This window comes from Aquarana catesbeiana, linkage group LG09 (genome assembly GCF_042186555.1).
Source record: "Aquarana catesbeiana isolate 2022-GZ linkage group LG09, ASM4218655v1, whole genome shotgun sequence".
Taxonomy (NCBI): domain Eukaryota; kingdom Metazoa; phylum Chordata; class Amphibia; order Anura; family Ranidae; genus Aquarana; species Aquarana catesbeiana.
Genome location: NC_133332.1, coordinates 68,550,605 through 68,569,374, shown reverse-complemented (window position 1 = coordinate 68,569,374; position 18,770 = coordinate 68,550,605). Strand labels below are relative to the sequence as shown.

Genomic DNA, 18,770 nt, shown 5'->3' with positions numbered 1-18,770 from the left:
GTGAATTTTGTTTGGTAATATGCTGTATACTTTGGCCCTGAAAAAAATTCCTCATACCCAGATGAGCAATGAACTCCTGTGCTGAATCCATTAGTTTCAGAAGTTTCTGAAGGAATCCATAAGCGAAACGCTTCTCAATAGATGAAGTATCAAGCTCCATGTCTTTCAAACCCCTGTATTAAAATGAATTGAGATGTCAGTACATATTTTTTGAAGATTCCACTTTAACATCTATTATCTTGGTCTTATATTACATTGGTAAATTACTTTTTGTAGTCTACAAGCGATTACAACAAGGCCCTTGAAAAACTGGAAACAGGATGTTTGGATCATCTGCTGATTACCATTTTTCAGAGGCCACTTTTGGGCACTTTACCTTTTAAATTTTGTATTTTTCTTTACTTAACAAATATTTCATATGACTTGTCCATGCTACATACCTTGTTACAGCATAACCTTGGAGCTGAAGAAACTTCAGCAGTTCATGTGCCTTTTCCCTGTCACGGGCCTTCTCTTTGGCAGTCAGAGTGTCATAGGGTACCAGCAATGGGTGAGTTCCCCCTCCTGTGATAATGTATAATAAAAGAAGATACATTTATATACAGAACACTGTTAACACTGCTAATACAAACAATAAGCACTGGATGTAATAAACATGCAACAAAAAATGCAAAATCACCAAGGCACAAAACCAATCAGAGCTGGCACCCAGCATCTTATTGAATACATTAATAAGGCTGTAGGGGGTGGGTCAGCCTTGAACTTTGTTACGGCAATTGGATATCTGCATATCAGAGACCCTGGGCTTTGGGGTTCTCGTGGTGTTCAAGACAGCATTCAATGGTACACACAGGCATTTTAATGCTTTGCCTTATTGTCACTGTTTTACTACAAATTCAGAATTGAACTGTTCACGTTAAAAGTGTTTGTTGGCTATTAGATCATACCCATGGCAATTACATATTACAATATTGCTGTCCACAGGGATAAAGGAAGGGGTGATAAGTACAAGGGTTTGGTGCTTACCTTTTGTCTCAAGCTCCACCTTCTTCTTACGACCCCAGGTGTTGTGATAATTCTCAGCCAGCTGCTCAGCCATTGACTGTAGTGAGAGAAAGAATGCAAAATATGGCTTACATCATTCCAAGATGCAAATCTCCACTCAGATACCGGCAAACTGGAACAAGTGACGGTTTCTTTTATCACTACAGGAAAAATCTCCCTACCAGATAACACATACTCTGGCATTAATTCCACAGCTTTGCTTCAGTTTTGAGAGAGTGACACCATTCTTTAGCGTGAAATGCCTCAGAAATTTGCAATGTCCTGTGTGTACCCCATTTCAGTAGAATAAAAGATTATGCTTCACATGCTGGTTTGTTGCTGTCATTCTTTTCTATGATTGGAAGTTACAAAAACTTCTGCAAAGAGATCTCACCAGGATACTTTTAGGGAGAGATGGCTCCGTAACTGGGTCATACCTCAAAGCAATGGGCCAGTCAGACTCATTTTAACTGGCTCATACATCAAAGCAATGGGTTGGCCAGATGAATAATCACATTACTGTAATTTCAAAATGGTTAAATACTATCTAGCTACTAGCAATAGTAGTTTCTTGTTTCACCAGGCTTGCATGTCATGGCCAGCAGTAATGAAGGCACTGACTCTCACATAAGTCAGCAGCTCTGTAAGGAATGGCTTCTGAGATTAGCAAGAAAACCCACTGACAACTCCTCAACTTTAATGCTATATAAGTCAGACATAAAAGATTCAACAATGAGGGCATGGCTTGGTCATGGCGCTGTGAAGTTGTGAGACAGGGAGCTCCGTGCAGTGATCGGATAGAGAGCCTTCTGCAGTGTACCGATTTCAGGCTTTTCTCATGTCAGCGACTGATAAAGCTCCAGGGACACATCCCCACACAGAGGGCCAGATATTTCTGCATATTTCCTGCGGTATTCCACAACTCCAGTCCCGGCCTCGGATTCCAAGATGGTGCTGCCGTGCAACACTAATGCCGGCTTCAGCGTGCAGAAGAGAGGAGGTAAAATACTGCCAGCTCCGGGTTCCGGAGGCTCAGCAACCTTTGGACCATCTGGATTCCAGGATTCTATCTCCAGAGATCCCAGGGCAGACTCTCCTTCAGCCTCGCTGACTGCCAGCTCACAGGAACAGCCGTCTGCAGCTGCATGGAAGAACATCATCTCCCTTCTCCCCAACAAGCAGGAAGTTTCAGAGATGGCAGCCTCAATAGTGAGTACGCTCTCTAGAGAGATACATGATCTTAAGTAGCAAATTGATAATGTGGACTCGTGGATTTCAGCAGTTGAGATCTCCTCAAATGTAATGGAAATTAGATTGGCGGCCCTGGAGGAATCGCATACAAAATACCAACGCCACATGATCATGTTACATATGTGGATTGATGATGTTGAAATCTGCAATCGCAAAACAATAATAGGCTAAGGGGTATACCAGAGGCCACCACTGGGGGGAATCTCAGAGCTACAGTAACTGCCATTTTTAACCTCCTGCTGGATAAGTCACCCACAGAGGAATTGGAGTTGGATCGGGTGCACAGAGTATAGGGACCCCGCGGGGGGGGGGGTGCCTCCTTCCCCAGAGATGTCCTTGCCAGGGTCCACTTTTATAACATCAAAGAGGAAATACTACGTTGCGCATGGGCCAAGGGCCCGGTGGACTTTGATGGTGTCTCCATCCACCTCTTCCCTGACCTCTTATGATTTACCCTACGGATGCGGGGGACTCTCCGCCCATTTTTGGAAGTCATCAGGCGCTCTGGGGCCACGTGTCGTTGGGGCCACCTATTCCATCTCTCAGTTCAAAATGGAAATGACTCCTTCATTCTGTGTTGGCCTGAACAGCTAACAGATCTTTGCTTTCTTGGAGGCTCCGGAGGTCCCCATCCCAGATTGGCAGGATTTTCCAACTACCATTGGCGGCTCCCGTCCTGCATCTCCGAGACCTCAATGATCCAGGAAGTGAAGACGACAATCCAGTTTTAAAAATGGCCATTTTTGCGGGAGCAGGGATTTTAATGATGCTTAAAGTGAAAAAAAAGTGAAATATTCCTTTAAATATTGTACCTGGGGGGGTGTCTATAGTGTGCCTGTAAAGTGGCCCATGTTTCCCATGCTTAGAACAGTCCCTGCACAAAATGACATTTGTAAAGGAATAAAAGTAATTTAAAACTGCTTGCAGCATGCAATACTTTTTTGGCTGTTCTTCTATTCGTATGCCTATTAGTACCATAGGCAGGCAGCTGCAGTATTTAAAGTTAGTGTACTGTGTCCTCTGCACAGTGTGCACCTAAAGCTACCCGAAGACAAGTGCTGTTGTTCTGATACTATTAATACCACAGGCAGGCAGCTGCAGTATTTACAGTTAGTGTACTGTGTACTCTGCACAGTGTGCACCTAAAGCTACCTGAAGAAAATTGGTGGTGTTCTTCTGATCCTATTAGTACCACAGACAGGCAGCTGCAGTATTTACAGTTAGTGTACTGTGTCCTCTGCATAGTGTGCACCTAAAGCTACCTGAAGACAATTACAGGCAGTTGATTCTGCTAGCTGCAGTATCAGTATATATATATACATCCCAGCTTTGTGCAGCTACATCTCACTGCAGGCCATTAGTATGTCTGGAAGGCCAACAAGGAGAGGCAGACAGTCACAAGCCAATAAAAGAGGGCAAGCAGGCTCTGTGTCTAGAGGCAACAGTGCTGGTCGTGGAGATGGTGCATCCTCATCAGCATGTGGCTGTGGGACATGCTTGGCAGCGGGCCGTGTTGAGCCGCAACATGCGGAAGACTTGGTAGAGTGCATGACCAAGCCGTCCTCATCCTACTCATCCTCCCTCATCCAGGCTGCATGGTGTCTGCCGTTGAAAAGTTCCTATTTGGTACCTTTGTTCAGTTTGGTACTACTATGTAAAGATGACCTGATCTGTAACAGATGCTTTGCCATAATAAAAGAATTTAAAAAAAAAAAGATTCAACAATGGAGTTAATTTACTAAAGGCACTTAGGCTTTTACTTTGCCAGAGAATGTTGCACCTTGCAAGTGAATGTTCCTCAGACCTTAGTGAATGTGGGAACATTTCACTTTGCAAAGAATGCCCAATCACATGCAAGGAATAAGAGACCACATTTTTGCTTGTGATTGGATGATGGAAGGCAGCAGAGCTTCATCTCATTCAGTAAGCTCTGGGGAGAATTCCCCTGAAAAGTGCAACTTCCCCTGCAAAGGGAATAGCCTTCTTGCCTTTAGTAAAACAATTCCAATGGCTCATTGCTTTAATCCAGGGGTCTCCAAACTATCTAAACAAAGGGCCAGTTTACTGTCCTTAAGACTTTAGGAGGGCAGGACTGTGGCCATCGGAAGTACAAAATGTCAGAGCATCAGTGTGAGTGTACAAACCCCCATTACTGATGTCATTGGGAGGAATTATGCACCATCATTGGTCTCATTGGGCCCCGTTGTTTATGTCATTGGGAGGAATTCTGCGCCATCATTGGTGTCATTGGGCCCCATTGTAGTTGTCATTGGGAGGAAATGTGCCCCAACATTGATGTCATTGGTGGGAACTGTGCCCCACTGTTGGTGTCATTGGGAGAAATTGTGCCCTTCATTGGCGTCAGTGAATAAAAAAGTGCTTCAAGGGCCAGATAAAAGCAAGCAAAGGGCTGCATTTGGCCCCTGGGTCACAGTTTGGAGATCACTGTTTTAATCAATCATTTTTTTAATCTTGGCATTTGTTTCTGCAAGACAAACGTTTCTGAAGCAATAAACGTTTCTGATTTCTATGTACCACACTTCTACATCTTATAAGTATCTTGTACCATCAGTTTCATTCTTCTTACAATATCTGCATTTAGATGTACCTAGGTGTATCACAAACTCTTATCAATACAAGAAAATAATATAATATGTGCCTATTAGGCCATTACCTGCAGCTCTCGGGACAGAGTGAGTCCAGTCAAATCAATGGGGGTTGGACTAAAGGTCTGCACCATAGGATCATAGGTTTGCTGAAATAATGAATATTATGGAAAAATTAAAAGCAAATACATATAAAAAAGATGGAGACACGTGGTTAATGAAAGGGAATTAAAATATTATTATTATATTTGATTACAAAATATGTTCTAACCTGTGCTGTCTGGGAGATTTTTCTAGTTTTTGTCTTCTTCTCAGTTCTGTCTTCCTCTCCTTCTCTGGCTTTCTCTACCAACCATTCCCAAGCAATCATAGCTTTCAGAGACTCTTTGATTGGCCAGCGATAGATTTCCTTGTCCTGTAAGAAAACAGCATGGCACAAATGTCAGATCATGAGTCAGTTAAAAATGACATGCCACCATTAAATATATATATATATATATATATATATATATATATATATATATATATATATATATATATATATATATATATTTTTTTTTTTTTTTTATTTATTTATTTATTTATTTTAGAAAGACCCTCATCACCTAATAAATTTATTGGACTTTGTATAGATCTTACCTTTTCAGAGAAGGTTTTGTATGGCCGTAGCATTGGATGAGTTTTTGCCTCTTCGTCAATTGTTTCGCCATAGGACCAATTATTCTGTATCTACCAAGGTAAAAGGGAAGGAATCAGATTTCTTAGTAGCAATGAGCTTTAATAAGGGCACATATCTTACAATACCATGATCCCCTTGCAATAATAACTATTTTCTTACTTTTTCAAATGCCCATTTGTCGTGGGTGTACTCTGCATACTTGTTGATGAAGCCATCCAACTTTTCAGGAATGATAACACTGTAAAAGATAAGTGATATTGTTATAACTGAATACAGCAAGTGAGATACATTAGAGAAACTGGATAGGTGATTATTAACCAGCAGTGTACCATTTCTACAGAGGGTGCCCCAATTATTTGTCACACTGAATTCAATAGCATCATTGGGCATGCTCATATCGAGTATCAGGGGAGGACTAGGTTGGTGGGCAAAAGGGCATTCAACCCCAGGGCCAGTACTAATAAGAAATGTTGGGTTAGTAGTTCTGAGTGGAGTTACTTTATCATTCAGACATAATTTAGAGTGGTCCACCCACTCAGTGAATTGTGCTGGAAGTTATATAGCTACCTGTTAAGCCTCGCTATCACAGCATCATGGAAAGGAAGTCTTTTAGCATGGACTTTCTTTGCGGCTCTATGATGTCATGTGACTGAATGACTAGAGCTGCAAAGGAAGCTGATGCTGAAAGATGTGAAGGTGTGTCACAATAGACAATACCCTTTACCATGCCACACCTATCTTTTACCAGGGTGTAAACCCACTTCTAATTTGGCAATCCCTCATCATAACTATATAGAATCTTCTAAAACCGTATCCTAAATAGCCCTTCCTCCTCTGCTACTCAGAACAACTTTTTTGCCCATCTTACTTTAGTGTTTCTACTGGCTTGGGATCAAAATTGCCTTCAGCGTCCACAGAAGCCTTCTTGTCAGTCTTGGAGGAGTAGCTGGCATCCACATAGTCAGGTGGGATGGCCCCCGCGATGGCACACAAGCATGGCATGGTGATCTTATAGAGCTCAGCATCAAATCTCTGCAAAAAGATTGTTTAAGGGTAACAATAATAGAAAGTGGTATGTTGGTCTTTATATTTAAGAAAAAAAAATAATTACATTAAAAAGCATAAAGATGCAATTACAGCTACAATACTCAAAATGGCTAACCAATTAACTTGGGTTATTTCAACGGTTCCTGCATGTTAAAAAGGTTGAGAAAGGCTGATTTAAAGTATTATAACTGAAGAATAAATGTCACCTCTAGAAAGCTGGTCTCACATGAGAATCTGCAAGTTCCAAAAGTAAAACGTGGAATGCCAACTTTCACAATTTTTTATGAGCTTGTCTGCAAATGAAGAGGTTATAGATTTTATGTCATCTTGAGTAGATAAGTCCTTAAGACTGCATTCTAAACTGTCTTCAACTTTGTGGCAGAGCCAGTGACAGGGAATGAAGAACCGTGCTATATTAGAATATCGGGGACACTCGATTCCGTGGCACAAAAATATACTGCCTTATACTTGATGTCTGTAACCTCCCCTGCTATAGTTTAGTACATTTTGTAAAAAAAAAAATATCCTTAAAAAAAAAAAAAGAGTTTTAGACTAGAAGAAAAGAAGTGAAAATGAACTTGTACTTGCAAATGTGTGTTCGTTCATGAATGGACTCAAGCTTCTCTGTTGAGCTTTGACCCTTTAGGACAGGTTCTGATGATGTTTTTGCATGAAATAAAGTTAGCGTAAAGTGTATTGCCATCCAAAACTTGTTTTTCTTAGCTTTGGATAAAGGAAGGGTTAGAACCCTTGTCATGATTTTACTTATAACATTTTTCCATCACTTACTGTCTCGTTGGCAATGTTTTACCATACAGGAAATGGGGGGGGGGGGGGGGGGGGCAAATCACCAACAGAAACACAGACTGAAACAAAAATGCTTTTCTTTAAGTAAAGTAGGGTAAGTCTAGAACACCTCTCAGTTTTTTATTTGTCTGTGTCTCTGTATTGAAAAAGCCTCTTTTTCATGTGGCGCCACTGGGATGTTTTAATTTAGTATATATCTCTGCTGTTGCCAGCTGAGCTGCAATTCATTTCTCAGGTCTGTTCAGGCTTTCCCTAAGCCTGGTGGTTAAAGGATAAGTTCACTTAAAAATAAATAAATAAATGCAATTTTTTTTTGCAGGTAAAACAAATGTGCATGTACTTATTATTTTTTTCTTTTAGGAGCACGTAAAGCCTTGCACCCATGATCAGCAGATTATGAGTGTAGCACCAGGCACCTGCAGACTGTCTGTGTAGCTGTCCACCTGTACTTCCTATACGGGCAGGCAGTTACTAAATGACAGGAAGCTCAATGAACAACCAAGAGTGCTCATCAGCACCCTGGTAGTTCATTGAGATCTACATGCCGTCAGCCGCAAAGGAGGACAGTACTTGTAGTTCATTGATTCACAGGGATCTGTAAATGAATGACGGGGCCGTGTGGGCAGAGCCCCATACAGCTGAGCTCTTTTTGAATTGTGACAGTGGGTGCAGGGAGAATTTTCCTGGCCCCCTGTCACGGGGAGGAGAGAAGGCAGATGCTTAACATGTTACACCCCAAATATGGGTGTAACATGTAACATGTTTAGAAAAGTGAACTTATCCTTTAATTGCTCCTGCCTGCTGCTGGAAGAAAGTGTATGTTCCAGAAACCTACTACTACTAGGCCTCAGCATGTGATATAGGCTGAAAGCCTGAAAGACAACTTGCTGAAGAAAAACTTGCCTGTTGAAGCTCGACTGGAGAGGTGGGGGCCCTTTCTGCCTGTAGGTGTGGAAGTACTTCCTGAGGGTGAGATGCCAGAAGTTGTGGCTGACTGTAACTGCTGCCATAGGTTCTCAGATTTACTGGATGTCCCCTATTTCTTCTGCATCATTTTGAGGTTGCTTGCTACTATAGGGCCTAATACTGCTGGAACAAGATTTTTCAGGAAGCTGTCCTCCAAGATCAGAAAGTGCCTTTGGGGATCCTGCAACCTCAACCCTCCTCCCTACCTAAGATCTGTAATAAAAGGTAAAAAAGGCCCTAGACTGAGCCTGAATTAGTCGGTTATTAAAAACCAGGTGGACAGCCTCTGGACAGATAAGGGGGACCAAATATATTTCCAATAGCCCCTCCGGGGGTTATCTCTAAATTTTTTTAAATGTATTACACAATATATATCCACCTTGCTTTTTCTCCTAAACCTTCTTGCACCACTACTGCTGTAGTTAGTTCCTGCACGGAGAAGAAGTTTGTAAAGGTATAGCTACTAAGGGGAGAGAAACTGGAGGAGCTGTGAGGAGTGAAGCCGTCAATGGCTGAGAGCCGGCTGATCCAAAAGAAAGCTGGGGTAAATACAGAGATGGTAGCATAGGAGAGAACAACACTCAGGGCTAGTCCAGATTACTCCCAACAGGAAGTAACCACAGATCTACGATTGACAACTTAGGAGGCAATCCCACAAGTTTGTTTACACCCACAGAGGTGTTGGTCTTAAAACAATTTGGTGACAGCAACAACTGATGGCCTGTGCTAGGTTATAACAATATTCTAATATAGCGTGCACATAGTGAAGCCACCGGTTAGGGATTGGGTGCTGATGGTGGAAAGAAGAGTATGGAGGTTGGTGGTGGATGAAGGATGGGAGCTGGTAGAGTGGAAGTGACTGAAGCTCATGGACAAGCAAAAGCTAATGTTGGAGGGGAAGATAGGAATTATTGGTTATATGGCTGAATCACTGAACAGTGTCTGAGAGTGCTGAGTGTGTCGCGGGGTGCTGAGAGTGTTGAAGGGTACTGAGAGTGATGCGGGGTGCTGAGTGATAAATAATCTGTACTCAGACTGGTCTGGAATGGTAAGTGGGGTACCCCAAGGTTCTGTCTTGGGACCAATTCTATTCAATCTTTTCATAGAGGATATAGAGGATGGGATAAATAGCTCAATCTCAGTTTTTGCGGACGACACAAAATTAAGCAGGGCAATAACTTCACATCAGGATATAGAAAATTTACAGAAGGACCTGAACAAAAAAATGGAGTGGGCTAATACATGGCAAATGAGGTTTAATGTGGAGAAATGTAAAGTAATGCACTTGGGGGCAAAAAACATAAATGCAAACTACTCACTAGTGGGAGAAGCTCTGGGGAAATCAAGGATAGAAAAAGATCTGGGGGTCCTAGTAGATGACAGATTGAGCAATAGCATGCAATGTCAAGCTGCTGCTACCAAAGCCGGCAGAATATTAGCATGCATAAAAAAAGGGATATACTCCAGAGATAAAATGATAATCCTACCACTTTATAAAACTCTGGTTAGATCATATCTGGAGTACTCTGTCCAGTTCTGGTCACCAGTCCTCAGAAGGGATGTGCTGGAACTGGAGAGAGTCCAAGGAAGGGCAAAGAAACTAATAGGGGACTGGAGGACCTCAAATACATGGAACGCCTGCAAGCACTAAATTTATTCTTGCTCTAAAAAATGACGCTTGAGAGGAGATATGATAGCTATTTACAAATACCTCAATAGTGATCCCAGCATAGGAACAAAACTATTCAGTCTCAAGGAGTGTAAGAGGACACGGGCCACACAATGAGGTTGGAGGAGAAGAGGTTTAACCTTAAACTGCACAGGGGGTTTTCATTGTCAGGGCAATACGGATGTGGAACTCCCTTCCACAATTGGTGGTGGCAGTGGGGAGTATGGATATTTTTAAGAGACTCTTGGATGCGCATCTCACATACAGGGATATGGAAAATTATAGACATTGACACACGTACACCTACACAGGTTGAACTGGATGGACTATTGTGTTTATTTATTTATTTTTTTTTTATTTCAGGTACTTATATAGCGCCGTCAATTTACGCAGCGCTTTACATCTACATTATACATTCACATGAGTCCCTACACCCTCAAGGAGCTTACAATCTAAGGTTCCTAACTCACATTCATATACTAGGGCCAATTTAGATAGGATCCAATTAACCTACCAGCATGTCTTTGGAGTGTGGGAGGAAACCGGAGTACCCGGAGGAAACCCACGTAGACACAGGGAGAACATGCAAACTCCAGGCAGGTAGTGTCGTGGTCGGGATTCGAACCAGCGACCCTTCTTACTGCTAGGCGAGAGTGCTATCCACTGCACCACTGTGCCGTCCGTTTATTCAACCTTACCTACTATGTAACTATGTAACAGCATCAAAAGAACTGCTATGAATATACCAGTTAAACATAAATGAAGACTTCAAATATTTTCATTTTACCTTGTGAGCAAGAGACTCAAATATACCCCAGAAGAGTTTCCGGGTAAGATGAAGCTCTTCTTCTGATGATACACCATAGTTGGCCCAACCAGTTGGAAGACAATAATATTTCCAGCAACGCTCATAGTGATTAGTGAGGAGCTGAAAAAATCAAAAAGAATTACATGTGAGTCATAGCAGGTATACAGTTCTATCAATCAAGTTTTGAATGGAAAATTGAAAGGACTGACTTTGTTGACAAGTCTTTCATTCAAACCCTGTGTGTTAAATTAGAAACACAGTTGCTTTCCAGAAAGGTGGACTGGATTGAGAGTGTTAGTGGGCTGGCCCCACCTTCTCAAAATAAAACCCTCCAAAAATATATATTAATCTGTTAAAAATATATTTAGTCTTGAGATCGGATAAACATACTTTTTTTGAGTTGCATATATAAGCATAGGCTAAAAAATGTAAATCCAGTTTGTTTTAAAAATACTCATCAAGTCTACTACATATACATCCAATATTTTAGCTTATTTTATTTTGTTTTCCTACCTGCTTTTGTTCTGGACATATTACAAACAGAATTTTACTATTTTTCAAAATGAGACGTAAATGTCAGGTTTTGCAGGGAAGATACGGTCAGGGAAGAGTTGCAAACTAGACACACATTTGTTTCCATCACTGACGTCTCATCTGCCCAGCACATGTGGTGGATGGAGATTACTCCCAGAAGTTTTGTTGGCAAATGGATATAGATGGCCTTCAGCTACTCAAGGCTCAACAACGAAGTCATGAAGTAGGCATTCGAGACAGATGACTGGCCTGCTGTTTGCCAGCAGAACTGAGAGTAAGTAAGGGATGCTTTCTGTATATATACACATTTTTGATTTAACTGCCCTCACTGGTCTGAATTAACAGAGCTTTATTTTTGACTGGAGAAGCCGCTTATGAGCTATAAGGAAATGTGACAGAAAAGAGCAATACAAAAAATAATAACGGTCATAATTAATGATTTATCCACATTACTTTTTTAATAACTAAAACAGTAAAATGTTTTGAGAGAGATCTCACCTTTAATGGCATTTTGGAGAACTCATTTAGAATTGGCACATCAAAGACAAGCCTTCTTAAAAGGTGTTGCAACATAGAAGGACGGAGGAATCTAGAAAGAGAAATACAACACTTCAACACTCTTATTTAGGAAAGAATTGCCGACAATGGAACAAAAAAAATCTATTAAAGAAATGAACATACTTTAAAAAGTAAATTTAGAAGTATCATTGCGCTCTTGGACAGTAAGAATAATGCAGCCTTACCAGGGCTGGGACATGGGGTGGGCAGGAGGGACGGCTGCCCCGGGTGCAGTGGTATAGTATAGGGATGGGGAACCACCATGCTGATTACATGGCTGATATGAGTAGAGTAGTGACAGCAGCATCACTACTCCTGCCAGCCAAGCGCTGGGAGCGGCAAGGAGAACAGTGGAGAGCCAGGAGGAGTTGCGGGCTGTGTTCGCTCTCCTGCTCCTCGTTCCAACCGGTGCAGAGTTCCTGTATTCATAAGCCAGCAGCAGTGTTCACAGAATACAAAAGCTGCACTGGAAGGAGGGAGGGCAGGGAGAGGCAACACAACCGCCACAGCTGAGTACTGAAGTGTGCATGAGTAGAGGAGAGATCCAGGAGGAGGCAGGGCGGAGTTGTCTCTCTCCGTCCAGCTCCCCCGTCAGTGCAGCACTCCTGTGGGTCTGTACACACAGCTGCTGGCTTCTATTTACATGAGTGTTGTCAGATCAGGACTGTGTGGGGTTTGCTTACTCCCCCACACCTGCATCTTTCTCCTAGTTACATAGTTACATAGTAGTAGTTACATAGTAGGTGAGGTTGAAAAAAGACACAAGTCCATCAAGTCCAACCTATGTGTGTGATTATGTGTCAGTATTACATTACATATCCCTGTATGTTGCGGTCATTCAGGTGATTATCTAATAGTTTCTTGAAGCTATCAGTGCTCCCCGCTGAGACCACCGCCTGTGGAAGGGAATTCCACATCCTTGCCGCTCTTACAGTAAAGACCCCTCTACGTAGTTTAAGGTTAAACCTCTTTTCTTCTAATTGTAATGAGTGGCCACAAGTCTTATTAAACTCTCTTCTGCGAAAAAGTTTTATCCCTATTGTGGGGTCACCAGTACAGTATTTGTAAATTGAAATCATATCCCCTCTCAAGCGTCTCTTCTCCAGAGAGAATAAGTTCAGCGCTCGCAACCTTTCCTCATAACTAAGATCCTCCAGACCCTTTATTAGCTTTGTTGCCCTTCTTTGTACTCGCTCCATTTCCAGTACATCCCTCCTGAGGACTGGTGCCCAGAACTGGACAGTATACTCCAGGTGCAGCCAGACCAGAGTTTTGTAGAGCGGGAGAATTATCGTTTTATCTCTGGAGTTGATCCCCTTTTAATGCATGCCAATATTCTGTTTGCTTTATTAGCAGCAGCTTGGCATTGCATGCCATTGCTGAGCCTATCATCTACTAGGACCCCCAGGTCCTTTTCCATCCTAGATTCCCCCAGAGGTTCTCCCCCCAGTGTATAGATTGCATTCATATTTTTGCCACCCAAATGCATTATTTTACATTTTTCTACATTGAACCTCATTTGTCATGTAGTCGCCCACCCCATTAATTTGTTCAGGTCTTTTTGCAAGGTTTCCACATCCTGCGGAGAAGTTATTGCCCTGCTTAGCTTAGTATCGTCTGCAAATACAGAGATTGAACTGTTTATCCCATCCTCCAGGTCGTTTATAAACAAATTAAATAGGATTGGTCCCAGCACAGAACCCTGGGGAACCCCACTACCCACCCCTGACCATTCTGAGTACTCCCCATTTATCATCACCCTCTGAACACGCCCTTGTAGCCAGTTTTCAATCCATGTACTCACCCTATGATCCATGCCAACGGACCTTACTTTGTACAGTAAACGTTTATGGGGAACTGTGTCAAATGCTTTTGCAAAATCCAGATACACCACGTCTACGGGCCTTCCTTTATCTAGATGGCAACTCACCTCCTCATAGAAGGTTAATAGATTGGTTTGGCAAGAACGATTCTTCATGAATCCATGCTGATTACTGCTAATGATATCGTTCTTATTACTAAAATCTTGTATATAGTCCCTTATCATCCCCTCCAAGAGTTTACATACTATTGATGTTAGGCTAACTGGTCTATAATTCCCAGGGATGTTTTTTGGACCCTTTTTAAATATTGGTGCTACATTGGCTTTTCTCCAATCAGCTGGTACCATTCCAGTCAATAGACTGTCTGTAAAAATTAGGAACAACGGTCTGGCAATCACCTGACTGAGTTCCCTAAGTACCCTCGGATGCAAGCCATCTGGTCCCGGTGATTTATTAATGTTAAGTTTCTCAAGTCTCATTTTAATTCCGTCCTCTGTTAACCATGGAGGTGCTTCCTGTGTTGTGTCATGAGGATAAACACTGCAGTTTTGGTTACTGAAGCCCCCCGATTCACTTGTGAAGACTGAGGAGAAGAATAAATTCAATACCTTTGCCATCTCCCCATCCTTTGTAACCAGATGTCCTTCCGCATTCTTTATGGGGCCAATATGGTCTGTCCTCCTTTTTTTACTGTTTACATACTTAAAGAATTTCTTGGGATTTTTTTTGCTCTCCTCCGCTATGTGTCTTTCATGTTCTATCTTAGCCGTCCTAATTGCACCCTTACATTTCTTATTGCATTCTTTATAAAGTCTGAATGCTGAGGATGATCCCTCAACCTTGTATTTTTTGAAGGCCTTCTCCTTTGCTTTTATATGCATTTTTACATTGGAGTTAAGCCATCCGGGATTTTTGTTCGCTCTTTTAAATTTATTACCCAATGGGATACATTGGCTAATGCCCTTATTTAATATGCTCTTAAAGCAAACCCATCTCTCCTCCGTATTCTTTGTTCCTAATATTTTATCCCAATTTATGCCTTTTAGCAAGGTTTGTAGTTTAGGGAAGTTGGCTCTTTTGAAATTCAGTGTCTTTGTGTTCCCTTCAGGTTTCCTATTTGTGTGATTTATACTGAAACTAATTGACCTGTGATCGCTGTTACCTAAATTGCCCCGTATTTCCACATCTGTGATCAGGTCTGTATTGTTGGTAACCAGTAGATCCAGTAATATTTTATTTCTAGTTGGTGCGTCTACCATCTGACCCATAAAATTGTCCTGTAAGACATTAAGGAACTGGCGAGCCTTAAATGAATGTGCGGTTCCCTCCGCCCAGTCTATGTCTGGATAATTAAAATCCCCCATTATGATAACACTTCCCATCCTTGCTGCTAATCCAATTTGTGATAGGAGATCCATCTCCACTTCCTCCTTCAGGTTAGGGGGCCTATAGCATACTCCCAGTATTATTTTCCCCTTAGCTTCATCCCTTTGGAGCTCTACCCATAAGGATTCCACCTCCTCTCTAGCTCCCTCAGTGATGTCATCTCTCACATTCGTTTGTACATTATTCTTGATATATAGGCATACCCTTCCCCCTTTTTTACCCTCTCTATCCTTGAGGGTATATCCTTGAATGTTTGCCAGCCAATCATGAGAGCTGTTGAACCAGGTCTCTGAAATTCCCACAAAATCCAAATCCTCCTAAAAAAAAACTAAAAGGAAAAGCCCCAAAAATGCAACCCAGCAAACAAAAAGCAACACTTGTTCACTCTAACTCTGCTTTTTAACTCTCACTTATACCAGCTCCACTTACACCGAGTTCCACAGCCTCAGACTGAGCACGCTCAGACTGAGTCCTACACCCAGTTAAATAGGCACCTGTGAGCAATTAACCACCCCCCTTAATTGATAGACTGAAGGAACCAGAGAAAGAAAAGAAAAAAAAAGGTATTTAAAAAGTGACAGAAAAAGGCAAATGAAAAACTAAAAGGAAAAGCCCCAAAAATGCAACCCAGCAAACCCAGCAAACAAAAAGCAACACTTGTTCACTCTAACTCTGCTTTTTAACTCCCACTTATACCAGCTCCACTTACACCGAGTTCTACAGCCTCAGACTGAGCACCAGTAACTCCTGTTATTTTAACTTTTTTTTTTTTATACATTTTATTGAAATATCAGACAGTGACAGCAAGTTCTATTGGCTGTGGTGTGAACTGCATCACACTGCCCTTTGCTGAAAAAAGTTGTGGATGCAGTCCTTTTTTCAGCGCAAACCACCACAACACAGTGGAGTGAACAGGCCAGGTAGGAGACAAAGCATTTTATGGTGGGACTGGGCTGGAATAGCAGCCAACACAGTCCTACCACACCTGGTGTGAATCTGCCTTCACAAATAGTTTCATGTTTTTGTTCTATTTTATTATTTAAGCTATTTTTAAGCAAAAAGAAAAAAAAGTCCAAATAGCAACTTATAAAATGTAAAAAGACATAAACACAAGCATGTTCCCAGTGTAAAAAAAAAATGCAAAACCTGTTTTTTTCCACCCTATTTTTCCTACTTATTAACTAGTAAATACCTAAATACTTGTTTATATGATCAGATATAAACAACCCACCGTTTCACTATGACTGGTATGCATGCTCTGATTTTTAGTTCTGGAACAAGGAGACCAGCAGAGGCAGAGAACACAGCAGGAAGGTCCCACAACATCACTGCACACTTCCAGGTCTACACAAAACCTGACTGACAGATATGGAGCTGTGCAGTGATTTTAATAAGCGGATGACTACTGGGGGTAGGATCCCCTAAGCTTGAATATAATTATCCACATCTTCCACCGTTAACTGAAATTGGAATCTGCCTGCTGTCTCTGTGTGTGTGTGTCTCTGGTATGTGTCAGCTCATCCACATCTTCCACCGTTAACTGAAATTGGAATCTGCCTGCTGTCTCTGTGTGTGTGTGTCTCTGGTATGTGGCCTTCTCTATCTGTTGCCCTGTGCGAACAACCATGACATTATTTGTTTTTCTGGACTGTCTTACCTAAGTTTTATGTGTTGATCTTGTCTTGGCCTCTTGCTATTCTGACTTTTGAAGCAAAAAGTTCACTTTGATTGCCAGGCACTCTTATAGTCACTCATGATTAATTAACGAACTTCAACCCCACCCCTATAACAGTATATATTTGAGCATCCTTAAGGGGTCAGCACATTGCTGGGGGGTGCACATTGCAGGGGCTTCTATCCTTAAGGCTTCTATCTCTAAGTGATTCTTTCTACAAGTGATATGCACTTCATTCTCTGCACTTCAGCGATTGCACGAAGCAAACAATTACAGCAATCTGCACTGGAAAGCAGCTAACAGACTACAGGTGACCCTGTCTCTCTCTTAAGCTCTCCTTCCACTCTGTAACATGCACTCTCTACCACTACTTCTGACACTCCTGACCTCTCTCCTCAAACTCTCTTACCTTCACCCCCCCTCTCCACCCGCCTGCTTATACATATCACCCTGCCTTCTGTCTTCCCCCTACTACTGCTCTTACCAACTCTCGCTCATTCTACATCCATACACTGATAAAACCTCCAGTACTCTGAAACATGCCCCTTCACATAAATCACAGTCCCACATTACCTCCCTCACCCTCCTGCTTCTCCTAATCTCTGGTGACATATCCCCAAACCCTGGGCCACCATCATCTGTCATTGCCCATTGCTCCCATCCCCCTACACCCTCTGGCAGGAGCCGCAACCCACAGAACTTGGTCTCTATTCCTCTTTCCAATACCAGCCCCCCCTTTTCCTGTGCCCTGTGGAATGCACGTTCTGTCTGCAACAAACTCACCGCCCTCCACGACCTCTTCATCACAAATTCCTTTAACCTACTTGCCATTACTGAAACCTGGCTTCATGAATCGGATACTATTTCTCCTGCTTCCCTCTCCCATGGGGGCCTTCTCTGGACTCACTCCCCCAGACCAAGTGGACGGAAGGGAGGTGGAGTGGGAATCCTTCTAGCTCCATGCAGCACCTATCAGGTTCTTCACCCACCTCCCTCTCTGATACTCTCCTCTTTTGAGGCACACTGCATTCGTCTTTTCTCTCCCATTTCTCTAAGAATTGCTGTCATCTACCGGCCCCCTGGACCGGTATCAGCCTTTCTTGATGACTTCTCGGCCTGGCTACCCTACTTTCTCTCTTCTGAAATCCCCACAATTATTCTTGGGGACTTCAACATCCCTGTCAACACTAACACTACTATTACTTCTAAACTTCTCAGTCTAACCTCATCGCTTGACCTGAAGCAATGGATACAGGCTCCTACCCACTCCAATGGCAACACCCTTGACCTTGCCTTCTCCTATCTGTGCACTCCGTGCAACCTTTCCAACAATCCACTCCCACTCTCTGATCACCACCTTATTAGTTTTGCTCTCTCCTTGTCTTCCACCTCTTCTCCCTCCAACCGCCTAACAGTTACACGCAGAAACCTTCGCCACCTCAACCCTTCTCTTCTCTACTCTGCTACTGATCACCTCTATGACAAAATCTCCCCCCTGTCCTGTCCCAACCTAGCTACTTTCGCTTACAACAGCTCACTGTCTTCCTCCCTAGACAAGCTGGCCCCCCTCACTACACGCAGAATTAGGCCCCGACTGCTACAACCCTGGCAAACAGATGACACCAGAAGTCTCAGAAAACGTAGCCGCGCTCTTGAGCGCCTGTGGCATAAGACTAAGACCCAGGAAGACTTCACACAATATAAATCTGCCCTCCTAAAATACTACTCCTGCCTTCACACTGCCAAACAGACCTACTTTATCACACTCATTAACACCTTCTCATCCAGTCCACGTCAACTCTTCTCTACCTTCAACACTCTACTCTGTCCTCCACTGCCTCCACCCACCAACTCACTCACTGCCCAGGAGATTGCCAATCACTTCAAAACTAAGATTGATACAATTCATGAGGAGAT

At 42.5% G+C, this 18,770-nt stretch overlaps 1 protein-coding gene across 13 annotated transcripts in view; it reads right to left on the bottom strand.

The window, feature by feature from the left end:
• The window catches only part of RYR1 (ryanodine receptor 1), a 302,237-nt gene that overhangs the window by 103,610 nt on the left and 179,857 nt on the right, over positions 1–18,770 (bottom strand). For all 13 annotated transcript variants that reach the window (XM_073598714.1, XM_073598720.1, XM_073598713.1 and 10 more), the window contains 10 exons: positions 11,910–12,000; positions 10,857–10,997; positions 6,449–6,612; positions 5,740–5,818; positions 5,541–5,630; positions 5,173–5,316; positions 4,970–5,050; positions 1,027–1,102; positions 441–564; positions 58–173 (listed from right to left, as the gene is read on the bottom strand). In XM_073598714.1, coding sequence (XP_073454815.1) covers positions 58–173; positions 441–564; positions 1,027–1,102; positions 4,970–5,050; positions 5,173–5,316; positions 5,541–5,630; positions 5,740–5,818; positions 6,449–6,612; positions 10,857–10,997; positions 11,910–12,000 — 1,106 coding nt within the window. The remainder of the gene's footprint in view (positions 1–57; positions 174–440; positions 565–1,026; positions 1,103–4,969; positions 5,051–5,172; positions 5,317–5,540; positions 5,631–5,739; positions 5,819–6,448; positions 6,613–10,856; positions 10,998–11,909; positions 12,001–18,770) is intronic.